Source organism: Nanorana parkeri, unplaced genomic scaffold, assembly GCF_000935625.1.
Source record: "Nanorana parkeri isolate BGI_ZX_2015 unplaced genomic scaffold, ASM93562v1 scaffold1115, whole genome shotgun sequence".
Lineage (NCBI taxonomy): Eukaryota > Metazoa > Chordata > Amphibia > Anura > Dicroglossidae > Nanorana > Nanorana parkeri.
The window spans coordinates 397,397-410,261 of record NW_017307383.1 but is presented as its reverse complement, the minus strand read 5'-3'; the positions used below and the strand labels follow the sequence as shown (position 1 = coordinate 410,261).

At 39.8% G+C, this 12,865-nt stretch overlaps 2 protein-coding genes across 2 annotated transcripts in view; one reads left to right on the top strand and one right to left on the bottom strand.

Annotated features, from left to right (window-relative positions):
- CDC73 (cell division cycle 73) overlaps positions 1-12,865 on the bottom strand; it is a 95,281-nt gene that overhangs the window by 34,614 nt on the left and 47,802 nt on the right. The gene's annotated exons all lie outside the window — the stretch shown is intronic.
- Positions 614-2,274, top strand: B3GALT2 (beta-1,3-galactosyltransferase 2). The gene has a single exon (XM_018567919.1). It carries the CDS (start codon positions 739-741, stop codon positions 2,002-2,004), a length of 1,266 nt encoding a protein of 421 aa, XP_018423421.1. The 5' UTR covers positions 614-738; the 3' UTR covers positions 2,005-2,274.

Sequence of the window (12,865 nt, the reverse complement as noted above, 5' to 3'; positions counted from 1 at the left end):
TGTGTTTGGAGCAGTTACTTCCAGACGGTGGTTAACAGAATTCATTCTAAAAACAGATTGACCTGATGCAGAGATAGATGTATGAAAAAACATGCCACTGGCTCCATCTAGAGGAACGATCATTTAAAAAGGAAGGGGATACATCTATCAAGCATTCAAAACTTTATTGATTTACATGTAAATCATACTGCTCTCTTCTTGTTACCACTATGGTTTAATGAATGCTAATGCGACTTGGTCCAAGACATCAAGCTAAATTGTTTTAAATTAAGAAAAATGCCATTAAGAGACTTAAGGAGGTTACTAGCCCTGAAAATACATTCTGACAATTGAATCTTTTCATTGACTTTTCAAACCTGTCACTGTCCGTGGGAAACAAGCTAAGCAATGTACTGTAACAAATACAATGTGACATCAAAACAACCTTTCTGCAACCTGTACATGACAATTTCTCCTCCTGAGCCCTATGTCACCATTTTAGGTAGACTGAAGTCATGTATGCAATCCTGGCAGTCAGAAAATATAGATTTGTGAATGACCCTATAAAAAGCAATTAACTATACATGGATGTTCACAGTCATTTTCTTTCTTTTTACAGATTTTAGAAGAAATGGTTCATCCAACAAAGAAAAATGAAGAAAGCCACTGAGATATAATAGACTGTCCTACTACTAGGTTGGGATTGATAAACTGAAAATTAGTGCAGATGCAGTATAACTGCACTGGGATTTCAAAAGCATGCTTCAGTGGAGGAGACGTCATTGCTGCCTTGGCAAAATGACCTGGAATAGTAAAAGGTCACTTTTTCGCACCCATCTCACAGGGCTTTTATCACTCGTGTTTCTGTTCGCCACTTTGCTGTTCTGTAACCATCACAATTCATTCACTGGTAGAGTTGGACTAAAAGAGAACCCAGTGACGCATTCAATTCGTGGATTCAAAACAACCAAAACTGATACCAACAGCTCACTAAGGAATATCTGGAAGGATGCCATTCCACAAACATGGAAGCCTCACACCACATTTAACCTAAGTAACACGGAGTCACAACAACAAGGTGTTACGGGCCTGGAGAATACTTTAAGCACCAATGGAAGTGTTTACAGTGAAAAGGGCTGGGGTCAACAAAATGTATACCATTACAAGTATATCATTAATGAGCCAGAGAAATGTCAGCAGAAAAAGCCTTTCTTAATACTCCTCATAGCTGCAGAACCAAGACAAATTGAAGCGCGACAGGCTATTAGGCAGACATGGGGAAATGAAAGCCTTGCACCAGGAATCCAGATTGTAAGGCTGTTTCTTCTGGGCTTACACACCAAGTTAAATGGGTTAATTGAACAGGCAATAGTGGATGAAAGCAGGCAGTATCATGATATCATTCAGCAAGAATACTTAGACACTTACTACAATCTCACCATTAAGACACTTATGGGTATGAACTGGGTAGCAACATACTGCCCCCACGTTCCCTATGTCATGAAGACAGACAGTGACATGTTTGTTAATACAGAATACTTGATAAACAAACTGCTGAAGCCAGACCAACCACCGAGAACCAACTATTTTACAGGGTATTTAATGAGGGGCTATGCACCCAACCGTAACAAAGACAGCAAGTGGTACATGTCCCCAGACCTGTATCCAAGTGAGCGTTACCCTGTGTTTTGTTCTGGAACAGGTTATGTTTTCTCTGGAGATCTAGCAGAAAAAATATTTAAAGTCTCCTTAAGTATTAGACGATTACATTTAGAGGATGTGTATGTTGGTATCTGTTTAGCCAAGCTGCGCATTGACCCTATACCCCCACCAAATGAATTTGTATTCAATCACTGGAGAGTTTCATATTCTAGCTGTAAATATAGCCACCTAATTACCTCTCATCAGTTCCAGCCTGGTGAATTGATTAAATACTGGAATCATTTACAACAGAATAAGCACAATGCCTGTGCCAACGCAGCCAAGGAAAAAGCCGGTAGGTATCGGCACCGTAAAATGCACTAAAAAGGACAAAAGTGAAGACTAGGAAAATATTGAAGTTGGAAATATGAACGCATGTACAGTGACACACAAGTGAGATGTAAATGGAGTGAAAAATTATTTTTTTATTTTTAAAAATATATTTAAAAAAACTTGTTTGGGGAAAAAAGATGAACAGAAAAAAAACTAATGTGAGGAAAAATGTGTGTTTATTCTGTGCAATAAGAAGCATGCACACTTCTGTGGTATACCTGATATTTTACGTGCCAATAAAATATGACTGAACACATTTTTCATACAAAATACGGAGCAAATATTTGTGGTTTATTTTTTATAATACATTTTCTATGTGTAAGGTTTAGGACCTTTTCGCAAAACTGGATCTCCAAAGATAATTCTATAAAGCATATACTACTAAATAAGACTTTCATTTCAAGCATTATCACATGCTACAGTGTGGGACACTGAGCTGGTAGTAATGTCAAATATGTTCCCTTTGAACATTCAAGCAAAGCGTTTCCTTATGATTTTGCCACTTAATTCAAAAGTGAACAGAAATAAGTGCTCACACATCTTTAGGTTACCATATCTTTTCACTCTAAAACCAGTAATAAAGTTTGCATTGCTGAAGTCTGACACTGCTCCAGTAATGTTTTTATCAAATATCTAAGAAAAGACACATACCCTCCCCTACAGAACCACCAGTGTAAGGTACAACCTTGCAGGCTGTAACCCTAAGACTGGATGGCACTGAAGCCCATATCAGTTGCACCACAATGCAAAGTGCCTAAAAAAAAATGATTAAAAAAAAAAAAAAAAAAAAAAAACCTAACCTTTGCTAAATCTTGTGCCAGGTCGCTTCTTCCTAAAGGCACATCTATCGTGGTTTGATGCAAACAAGTGATGTGAGCAGTTCTGGGAGACTGCCACACTGTCATTAACCAATCAACTCTTACCCAATAAGAAGTATTTAAGTCATACTGTATACAATGTAATAATTTCTACCAGTGTAAAGCCGATCTGTCAAAAAGATCTCATATCTAGATATATAGATCTCTCTCTATATATATCTAGATATACATATATATATATAGATATATCTATATAGATATAATATAGATAGATAGAATAGAAAAGATATATCTAAATAATGCCTAATACTGTTGAAAATGAATTCTAAAGATTGGTATATGAAATGGTATATATTGGTATATGATACTGGCAAGCCTATGCAGGCCATAAAGGTAATGTGTGTGGCAACCACCTGAATGCCCCCATCTCCGATTAGATATACAGAGCATGTAGCAAGTCCAGCTACATTACATGGCATTCTCTAGAAGGTTACAAACTTAACTGGGTATACAGCTAAAAACAATCAAAATAATAAGCCTAGTTAAATAATCTAACTGCAGTAATTAGACGTAAGAGCCAAGTAATGCCTCAGATTCCCAGCATCATTCATTACAATGAGTCATAGATTCAGCTCCTCTTTGGCTTTGTATAGGTACCATTTACTCCCCAAATATAGAACACCAAATGGAATTTTCCAGCAAGAGATGACCCAACACAAGACGTAGAAAGAAGGTGAACCAGAAGTGGAGAACAGCAGAAGGAATATTTTAATTTAAAAAAAAAAAAAACATTTACTAGCGGGTAAATCTTTTAATGAACTTAAATTAGCCAGGTCAAGGAGCAGGTGGTACCCTGTTTCCCCAAAAATAAGACCTACCCCGAAAGACCTAGCACTATTTTTCAAGATTCCTGTAATACAAGACTTACCCCGAAAATAAGACCCGGTTTGGTGGTAGCATGTGAGGGGGAACTTGCAGGAGACATGGTATCAGCCTGCAGGGACATACTGTATCAGGGGATGACAGGGGACTCTCTCCAGACAGCGCAGTGACAGGGAGCACTCCAGTACCATACTTCACCAACTGCTGTCCCCCTGAAGGCACTGCTTAATGTAATGGTACTGTAATGTGTACTGGTAAATGGTACTGTACTTCACCGCACTGTTCACTGTCTGATGTCCCCACTGCTGCGCCGCTGGTACCACTTTCCCCTGTAGCGAAGGAAGCCGGCGCTGTAGAAAGCAAGGCTGCGGCGGCGGAGGGAGCAGAGCCGCATTAGCCAATACTTCCTCTATAGCGCCAGTTACTGTGACAGGCAGAGTGATACCAGATAACTTTAGATTGTTGTACATTTTGTTGCACATTAAAAAATTAAAAAAAGACATCCCCTGAAAATAAGACCTAGTGTGGTTTTTGGGGGCTAAAAAAAAATATAAGACCGTGTCTTATTTTCAGGGAAACACAGTAGTTACAATAATCGGCCACCCAACACCTGCTGCCCCTCTTAGGCCTTAAGAAGTCTTCTTTCATTAATTGCTATATATGCTCAACCAATTTAAAGTTAGGAATCTTTTCAGAGCCATCTTGAGGCAGCAATGTGGCTTCACATTTATCAACAAATGTATGGAACAAAAACCTCTGCTTTTCAACTGGAAAAACACACACACACACACGGTTCAGACTAGCTGGAGAAATTGCTGGAGAACATTTGTATTGTTCTGGTATCAGCATGCCAGCATTTCAGCCAATAGACACGCTACCGCTAAACCTCTGGCTTGAGCGCAAGGCCGCAATTCATTTTTACATAAGCTTGCACAATCAAACCTGCTGGACATAAATATTTATGCCCAGGACACACATTTCCGGGAACAAATATAATACCATGGGAGCAATAGAATGAAGCTATACTATCTGCACAGGTGAAGGCTGTTCTTTATTCAATTAAATGTTTCCTCAATGAAACACTGGATTGGGCAACTATCTTAAGCTGGCCACACACCTCACAATTTATCTGCAGATTTTCTGTGGTCAGATGGAAAAGGTGCAACAGATTCCTCCATCTACACTTCACTGTGTGGATGTAGTAATCTCCACCTGGGCCAATCTGTTGCACTTTTTCCATCTGACCACAGAAAATCTGCAGATAATTGTAAGGTGTGTGGGCACCTTTACATTTGTTGGTTAATTTTTTGAGACCTGCTCATTTCTTTTGCTTATAGGATTGAAAATCCTTAAAGCAAGGAGCATTTTAGATTTATCACAGCTTAAAATAAGAGAGTGAAAATTAAAATTACTAAAACATATAGCCCCAAAACTAGAAGCCATAACCTACCCAAAAGTGATGTTTTAGTCAAACCATAGACAAATCACTTTAACCGAGGATAATAAATGCTTGTGGCCATTATTATCTAGCCAAAAACTTTTCCCCCTAGAGCTTAGAACCCATTCACACCGGGGCAGTTGCGGAACAGCGCGGATTTTAAAAGAGCGGTTTAGCACTGAAACGCAATTTAAAAAACGCCCAAAACCGCACAGTTCCATTGAAAGCAGTATGGATACCACGCTAATCAGTGCGGCAAAAAAGGGTCAGGGAGCAATTTGGGCGGCAGGACGTTCAGATCGCTCAGAGCCATGCGCCGCACGGTTCCCATAGCAATGTATGGGATCGTTCATGTCGGCCAAACCACCCTGTTGTGAACGGGGCCTTAGTGTCCGTGAACCGAAAGATAATATTTGAACAGCAGGGAAAGCATAATGAGTTTAGTAACCAAATGAAATGGAAAATCTCTTAAGAGCTACAGAAACAAGCTCTCCAGGTAATAAAATCAAGGTCCTGTTCCTTCCCAAGATGCATGAAGACCTGAAATGCAACATCTGAGATGCCCCAACAGAAATCAAAAAGGAGATCAGCAATATCCTTGGTTAGTGACCCTTTAAAAACAGTTCTTAAAGAAGAAGTTGGACTGTATTATTTTTCGCAGCCCAGTCACCTCCCACAGTACATGTATGAGGCTTTTTATCCCTTGCTTTTGTGTGTAGGAGAAACCGAGATGCAGAGTTTGACAGTTCACTCCTAATTTCTGACCACAATCTGCAAAGAACACCGGACTCTTCTTTGAAAGCTCTCATCTCACAGTCTCTGCAATTTCCAGACACAAGCTAGGCCACACACCTAGGAGAGACTTATTTTTGTTGGGAAAGAGAAGAGACATGAAATTAATATGCATTACATATTTTTCACTAACGACTTGACCAATGCAGAGTCTCAATAAAACGCTGCATCAAAAATGTGCCAACACACAATCTTGACAGCATAGAGAGCAGGTATTCAGCTGAAAAAAGTCAGCTAGCAAGGGAGCTTTTTAACCAACCTCTCTTTACACTTTGTTGATTGCTCTTTTACTTTATGTAAAATGTTAAGACAAAAAAGCCTATGTCCCCATTTAGGTACTTTTTTTTTTTTCTTCTTGCAATTGTTTAAACTGAAATTCATTCAGAATTTCTTGGCCACAAAATATACATTAAAACTCAACTCCAGGCAGACATAAAAAGGCACATATTAAAAAGGGCATATTTCTATTTATAAATACATTGCTAAAGGGATTTTTTTTTTTTTTTAATGGAAGCAGTGTAAATACCTTAATTTGACTTGTTCGTGCCTGAACAGCAAAGCTCAGACAGAAGAAGTAGTACAAGGAGCCACTCAGGGACACGCTCAAATGAGAAAAAGAGCTGACAGATGAGCTCATTAGTCTGCTGCTTCTCCTTCACTATCAAGGCACATGGTGGGGAGACCACCTGTAAGAGAAATTGCAGGAGAGACCGTTCAGGGACTTTCCTGTGCCAGACAAGTCTGCTGTGTGGCAGAGCAGTGGAAACTGGGACAGAAACCCCATCCGTTGGCAAATAAAAAAGCTCCCATATAAATTTTCCATCTGTGTATTAAGCGGTTTACCTTTTGCTTCATGAAGGGAAATGCGTATCACAATATTCTTTACAGCAAAATAAAATAGTTCAATTCTATGGGGTTTTTTTTCCGCTACCTCCATTCATATATTGAGGGGGGGAAAAAGGACTCAACCATCATGCTAACTGGTTATCCTAATGAATACATATTTTCCCTTAAAAAGTTTATTTCAATTCCTGCTGTTATTTTACAACAGCATACACAAAGAAATTAGAAAAAAAAAAAATGTACACACACACACATTATACACAGTGTGCGTATGTATGTATGTATGTATGTATGTATGCATGCATGCATGCATGTAATCAATTACAAATAAAAGGTTTGTTTTCATCTCATTATAGACTATATATTTAGTCGGTTCGGAACATATGCAAAGCATGAAATTACATATAAATGGTTTCACAAGCATATACAGCGTCACAATGGTTGCAGTTGTATGTACATGCAAATTAGTATTCAAACAACTTGCTTTGAACCCTGATTTTCAAAACCTACTGATTGCAATGCAGTCAATGACATGAAATGAATGATCATAGATGTATACAGAAAAAAAAAAAGGACACCCAGCCAGTGCAGTTTACATAATTGGCAGGGTATACACACCTGCAGTGCAGTAACCAACGGCAAACAAGACAGCTTTTATATGCTAAACGGTCAGAAAAACAAATGCCATGGTTTACTGCAATTTGAGCGTTTTGTACAAGTTTGTCTGGTTTACAACAAACTAACCGGGTGGTTTTTTTTCGATTTGTCTCCTACGGGAAACTTTCCATCCCTTCCGGTAATGCAGACTTAAGAAGTTAAAAGGAAAACTTTACAATATGAGAAACTTCTTAGACAGTTGTCACTAGAACAAGTGCCCCAACTGGAAGATCTCCTCTATTCCTATTCTGCTGGTTTTACCTTCATTTTCATTCCTGATGACACTGGTGATCAGGAAAATGAGAGAGAGTGAATCTCCCCAACTGAGACACCCACAGCAATAAACACCTGAAAGGGGTTCGGTACTACTACCACACTATCTAAATAATAATAAAAAAATGTTGTGCCCTTCGTTATACTTTTAGGCTAGGGTCACACTTGGCCGTTCGTAATATGCGCGTTTGACGCACGTTTTTACCGCGATTTGCGGTCAATGAAATGCGCAACCAACGGGCGTTTACAAAGGCTATCCGGCTGTATCCTAATGGAAAACAAACGACAAACGCACTCAACAATTTGTATCCTCTGCAGAAGACGTGTATCCAAACCTCTGTTATTATCCTTAGTGGTGAGACGAGTTGTTTTACATGCTGGTTTGCGAGTGTGTCATGATGCCTTTCTGTTTTACTGTATCCTAATGGATACGCACGGATATACGCCCCAAAGAAGCTCCTGTACTTCTTTGGGCGTAGGGCGTTTTTAAGAGCGTTCATACACGCTGAAATACGCCCAGGTGGGAACCATGCACATAGGAAATAATGGGATTTCACTTGCTGGGCGTTTTACAGCGCGTCGATCAGCACTGTAAAACGCTCAGGTGTGAATCAGCCTTAAGTAAAAACACTATTTTGTAACTAGTGTATTCAATATGAATTCAAGGTGTAGTTAAAAGGAGGACTATGAGGTGAGTGAAAATCACTCATCCTCATAGTGCGAGCCGACATGTGACAATGAAACTGTCACACGTCGGCTCAATAGATCGGGAAGTGAGAGAACACATACCGTCGCTCGCTCACTTCTCGATCTCCATGCAGGGCCCCCTGCAGGGATTCCCCTCCTTCCCGCTCCGATCCTCCAGCGCTGACTGGAGGAACAGATGGGGAGGGGGCGGGCACAGAGCCCGTAGTCACTCACGCAGCTGGGGGATCTTGACAGTAATGTTGGGATTCGTCCAGGCTGCGTCGTTCTCAGAATACCGCGAGCTGTAGCTCATGATATACTGAGCTTTGGGTTACGGGAAGACGCTACTATATGTCCCCCTGTGACCCTTAAGAGAACTATGGGGAAAAACACTTACCCCATAGTTATCTCTTAAGTACTCCATTTGATGATCATACAAGCAAGCATCTGTAAACTTGCTCATTATTTAACAAACTAATTTCATAAATGTACCAGTAAAGGCTCAGATAAAAGCCAGAATATATCAGAAAAATTACCATGGAAACAGATTTCAGAGCTATCTGCTAAAGATTTTAAGCGCAACAGTTATTTGAAAAGACTGATATGGAATGATGGCAAGGCTGTGTTTTAAATTGCAATTCAACTACCTTAAGGTTTACAAAATAGAATTTTTTAAACGGTCACTCACTGCTATGGCAATTTAAAAACAATTATGCACAAGATATCAAAATTGTCATACACACACACACACACACACACACACACACACACAAAATATACACAGACCCAATTGCTGCCAAATTACTTGGAGCTGCGAGTAACAAAAGCAGAATTATAATCAATGGCAAATTAAACATTTTGGAGTTCATTAATAAAGCAGCGGTATGGCACAGAGGTGTAGCCAACATTGTGTTCCCTTTGCTTCAGAAAGCAGCAACATAAAATAAAAAAAAAATTAAGGAGACCTCGGCCATGTAACTGGCCTCTCCTCCAATTACAGTATGATCTCTGCTGCATTAGGCAGAGAGACCTCCATGGCAACTCAGGAGCTACACCACAGCCTGCATTTTATTGCTAGGATGTGAAATGTAGGCTGCTCTTAAAAGTCAGAAGGGGCACTCTGATAAGTTTGAAACGCCATAGAAGAGAACGTGCAGTCAAAGTGGTAAAATCAAACCGTTTAATAAATACTAGGCATATCAGTATTGCATATGTAAACTAACCAAAAAATACACCATCAGAAGGGGTTCATAGAAAGCATAGGCACTGTGTGACTAGTTCCTTGGCACAGCGATCCTCGTCACAGTTGTATGGTATGTGCGGGGAGCACGCCATTTTGAAGATGCATTCCCTTCACAGCAGCTTTAAGGTGAATCCGAGCAAACTGGAAAAACCCCAAAAAACGCAACCATCTCAAATACCGTAAAATTGGGAGGATGAGTGCATCCCCATTGACTATCACAGTGATAATGAAACTCTTTACAAGGGACACAAGCCACGGTGCCTGTACTCTGTATGTAGCGATAAAACAGTTGTCTGGATAATGTCTGGGGCTACGCAGAGGCTTTGCCCTATCTCCCAGTCTTTTCACATTCTATATTCTCTTTCACAAGAAAGAAATGAAATGATTGTATTCAAGTTTTCTCCATGGTCTGGGGTTTTGGTATTCTATGTCTTCAACAGACTGCTTTAGCAGTCTGTGGTAAAAAGCTCGCTTACAGCTTATATAATAGCACAAGCTGAATGGCTCATCCCAGCAACAAATACCTTATCAGCCGTTGATGACAGCTATTCATTTTCAGGGGACAGTCAGGGGGACTCTTCTGTAATAATTTCACGGTTGCTGAAGCGATCGTAAGCTTATAGCAGAAGGGTGAAAGCCAGCGGCGTAAGACACACTGACGTGGCCAGCTGGAAACTGTTGTGTTACGCCATATGCCTTACGTCGTTGGCAGGGAAAGGGTTAAACTAGCAAAAAAAAAAAAGGGAAAGGTGCACATGGGTAGGGCAATATACAAAACAACCTAAAAGGCTCTACAGCAAAACTTTCAATCAGGCCAGAAAAAAAAAAAAAATTTGTTTTGAAGCAGCATTGCTGAAAAAAAAACAAAAAAAAAAAACCACACAAAACATGTACATATATATCTATATAGATATTTACACAATTTTTTTTATTATCACAGTTGTTTTGGCTCCTTTTTAAAATCATAATAACAGAAGTCACCCATATGGCCTTGATCAAAGGTTTCCATACCCTGGAATGTTTTGACCCACAAGGTGACATGCACAGGGTAAAATGGCAATTCATGGTTAATTTCCCACATCTGTGGCTTTTGAAAATTGCAATTAGTGTCTGTGTATAAATAGTCAATGAGTGTCAGCTCTCACATGGATGCACTGAGAAGGCTAGATACTGAGCCATGGGGCAGCAGAAAAGAACTGTCAAAACACCTGCGTAACATGGTAATAAAACTTTATAAAGATGGAAAAGGATATAAAATGATATCCAAAGCCTTGAAAATGCCAGTCAGTACTGTTCAATCACCTATTAAGTGGAAAATTCGTGGATCTCTTGATAACAAGCCAAGGTCAGGTAGACCAAGAAAGATTGCAGCCAAAACTGTCAGAAGAATAGTTCGGTATACAAAGAAATACTCACAGGTAACCTCAGGAGATACCTCTGGAAAAAGACAGTGTGGTTGTCTCAAGGAGCACAACACGACTATTCTTGGAGAAAAATGAGCTGCATGGTCGTGTTGCCAGAAATAAGTCTTTACTGCACCAATGCCACCCGGTTACAATATGCCTGACAACACCTTGACACCTCACAGATTCTTGCACACTGTAATTTGGAGTGACGAGACCAAATTAGAGCTTTATGGTCACAACCATAATCGCAATGTTTAGAGAGGGGTCAACAAGGCCTATAGTGACAAGAATAACATCCCCACTATGAAGCATGGTGGTGGCTCAATGATGTTTGAGAGCTCTAAAAAGGCACAGGAAATCTTGTGAAAATTATGAAATTGAATGCACTAGGATATCAGAAAATACTGGCAGACAATTTGCATTCTTCTGCATGGGATGCTCTTGGACTTTCCAGCACAACAAAGACCCTAAAAGCACAGGGCCAAGTTGACCCTCCGAGTGGTTACAGCAGAAAAAAGGTGAAGGTTCTGGAGTGGCCATCACAGTCTCCTGATCTTTTTATCATCGAGCCACTATGGGTCTCAAATGTGTGGTTCATGCAAGACGACCAAAGACTTTCCATGACCTAGAGGAATTTTTCCAAGGCGAATAGGCAGCTAGAGCACCTGAAAGAATTCCAGGCCTCAAACAACTATTACAAAAGACTGCACGCAGTCATTGATGCTAAAGGAGGCAATACACAGTATTAAGAACTAAGGGTATGCAAATTTTTGAACAAGGGTCATTTCATTTTTTTATTTGTTGCCATGTTTTGTTTTATGATTGTGCCATTCTGTTATGAGCTACAGTTGAATATGAATCCCATTAGAAATAGGGCTGTTACTGATTAAAATTTTCGTGTTCGATCGAAATTTCTTTTTAAAAAATCGATTAATTTTGATTATAAACGCACATACAGATCCAACTACATTGGCCTATACACATACAGCACAGCAATGAAGTAATAAAATGAACTAGGATCACACTAATCCAGCACGTTATTCATCTCACGTGCCCCACTCAATATGGCCGACACTCGAGTGGGGCAACTCAGAATAATAACGTGCTGGATTAGTGTGATCCTAGTTCATTATATTACTTAATTGCTGTGCTGTATGTGTATAGGCCAATGTCTTGGCAGGCGCTCGTGCAGAAAGTTTCAAAAAAATTTTACTCGATCAAAAAGATTAACGATTAAATGGAGAAATTAATAGTTAATTTGCACAGCCCTAATTAAAAATAAAAGAAATGTGCTTTGCCTGCTCACTCATGTTTTCTTTAAAAATAGTACATATATTACCAATTCTCCAAGTGTATGCAAATGTTTGAGCACAACTGTATACACACAAAATGTGTGAAAGTTGAAAAGAAAAAAAAAAAAAAACTACTTGCCCAAGGGCTAAAGCAGGGGCCAATCTACTTGTCGATACAAAAAAAATAGTTTTAAATCAAAACCGTATTTAACGGACCACGCTGAGCAACAAGTGATCGCAATCTGAGAGCGAAATTCAAAAATGCATAGTGCAGGGCTGCGCAGGACAACAGTACGGGGTACAGATAATACACCCGTACTGGTGGAGGTAAAGGACTGTTCGCCAAAAGGTAAGCAAGTATAGTGGGGGGGTGCTGGGGGTGGAGAGGGGGCCAGATTTGAGCGGGTAATTCCATTTTCCCATTTTCCGAAATTAGTGAACTTACCCTTTAATGCACATTGTGCGTGTTAGAGAGTGTGGCTACCACAATATGGCACACAGTGGAATGGCGGCAGTACACC

Excerpts from the sequence above, each read along its gene's own strand:
- B3GALT2 (XM_018567919.1), top strand. The coding sequence starts at position 739 with ATGCTTCAGTGGAGGAGACGTCATTGCTGCCTTGGCAAAATGACCTGG.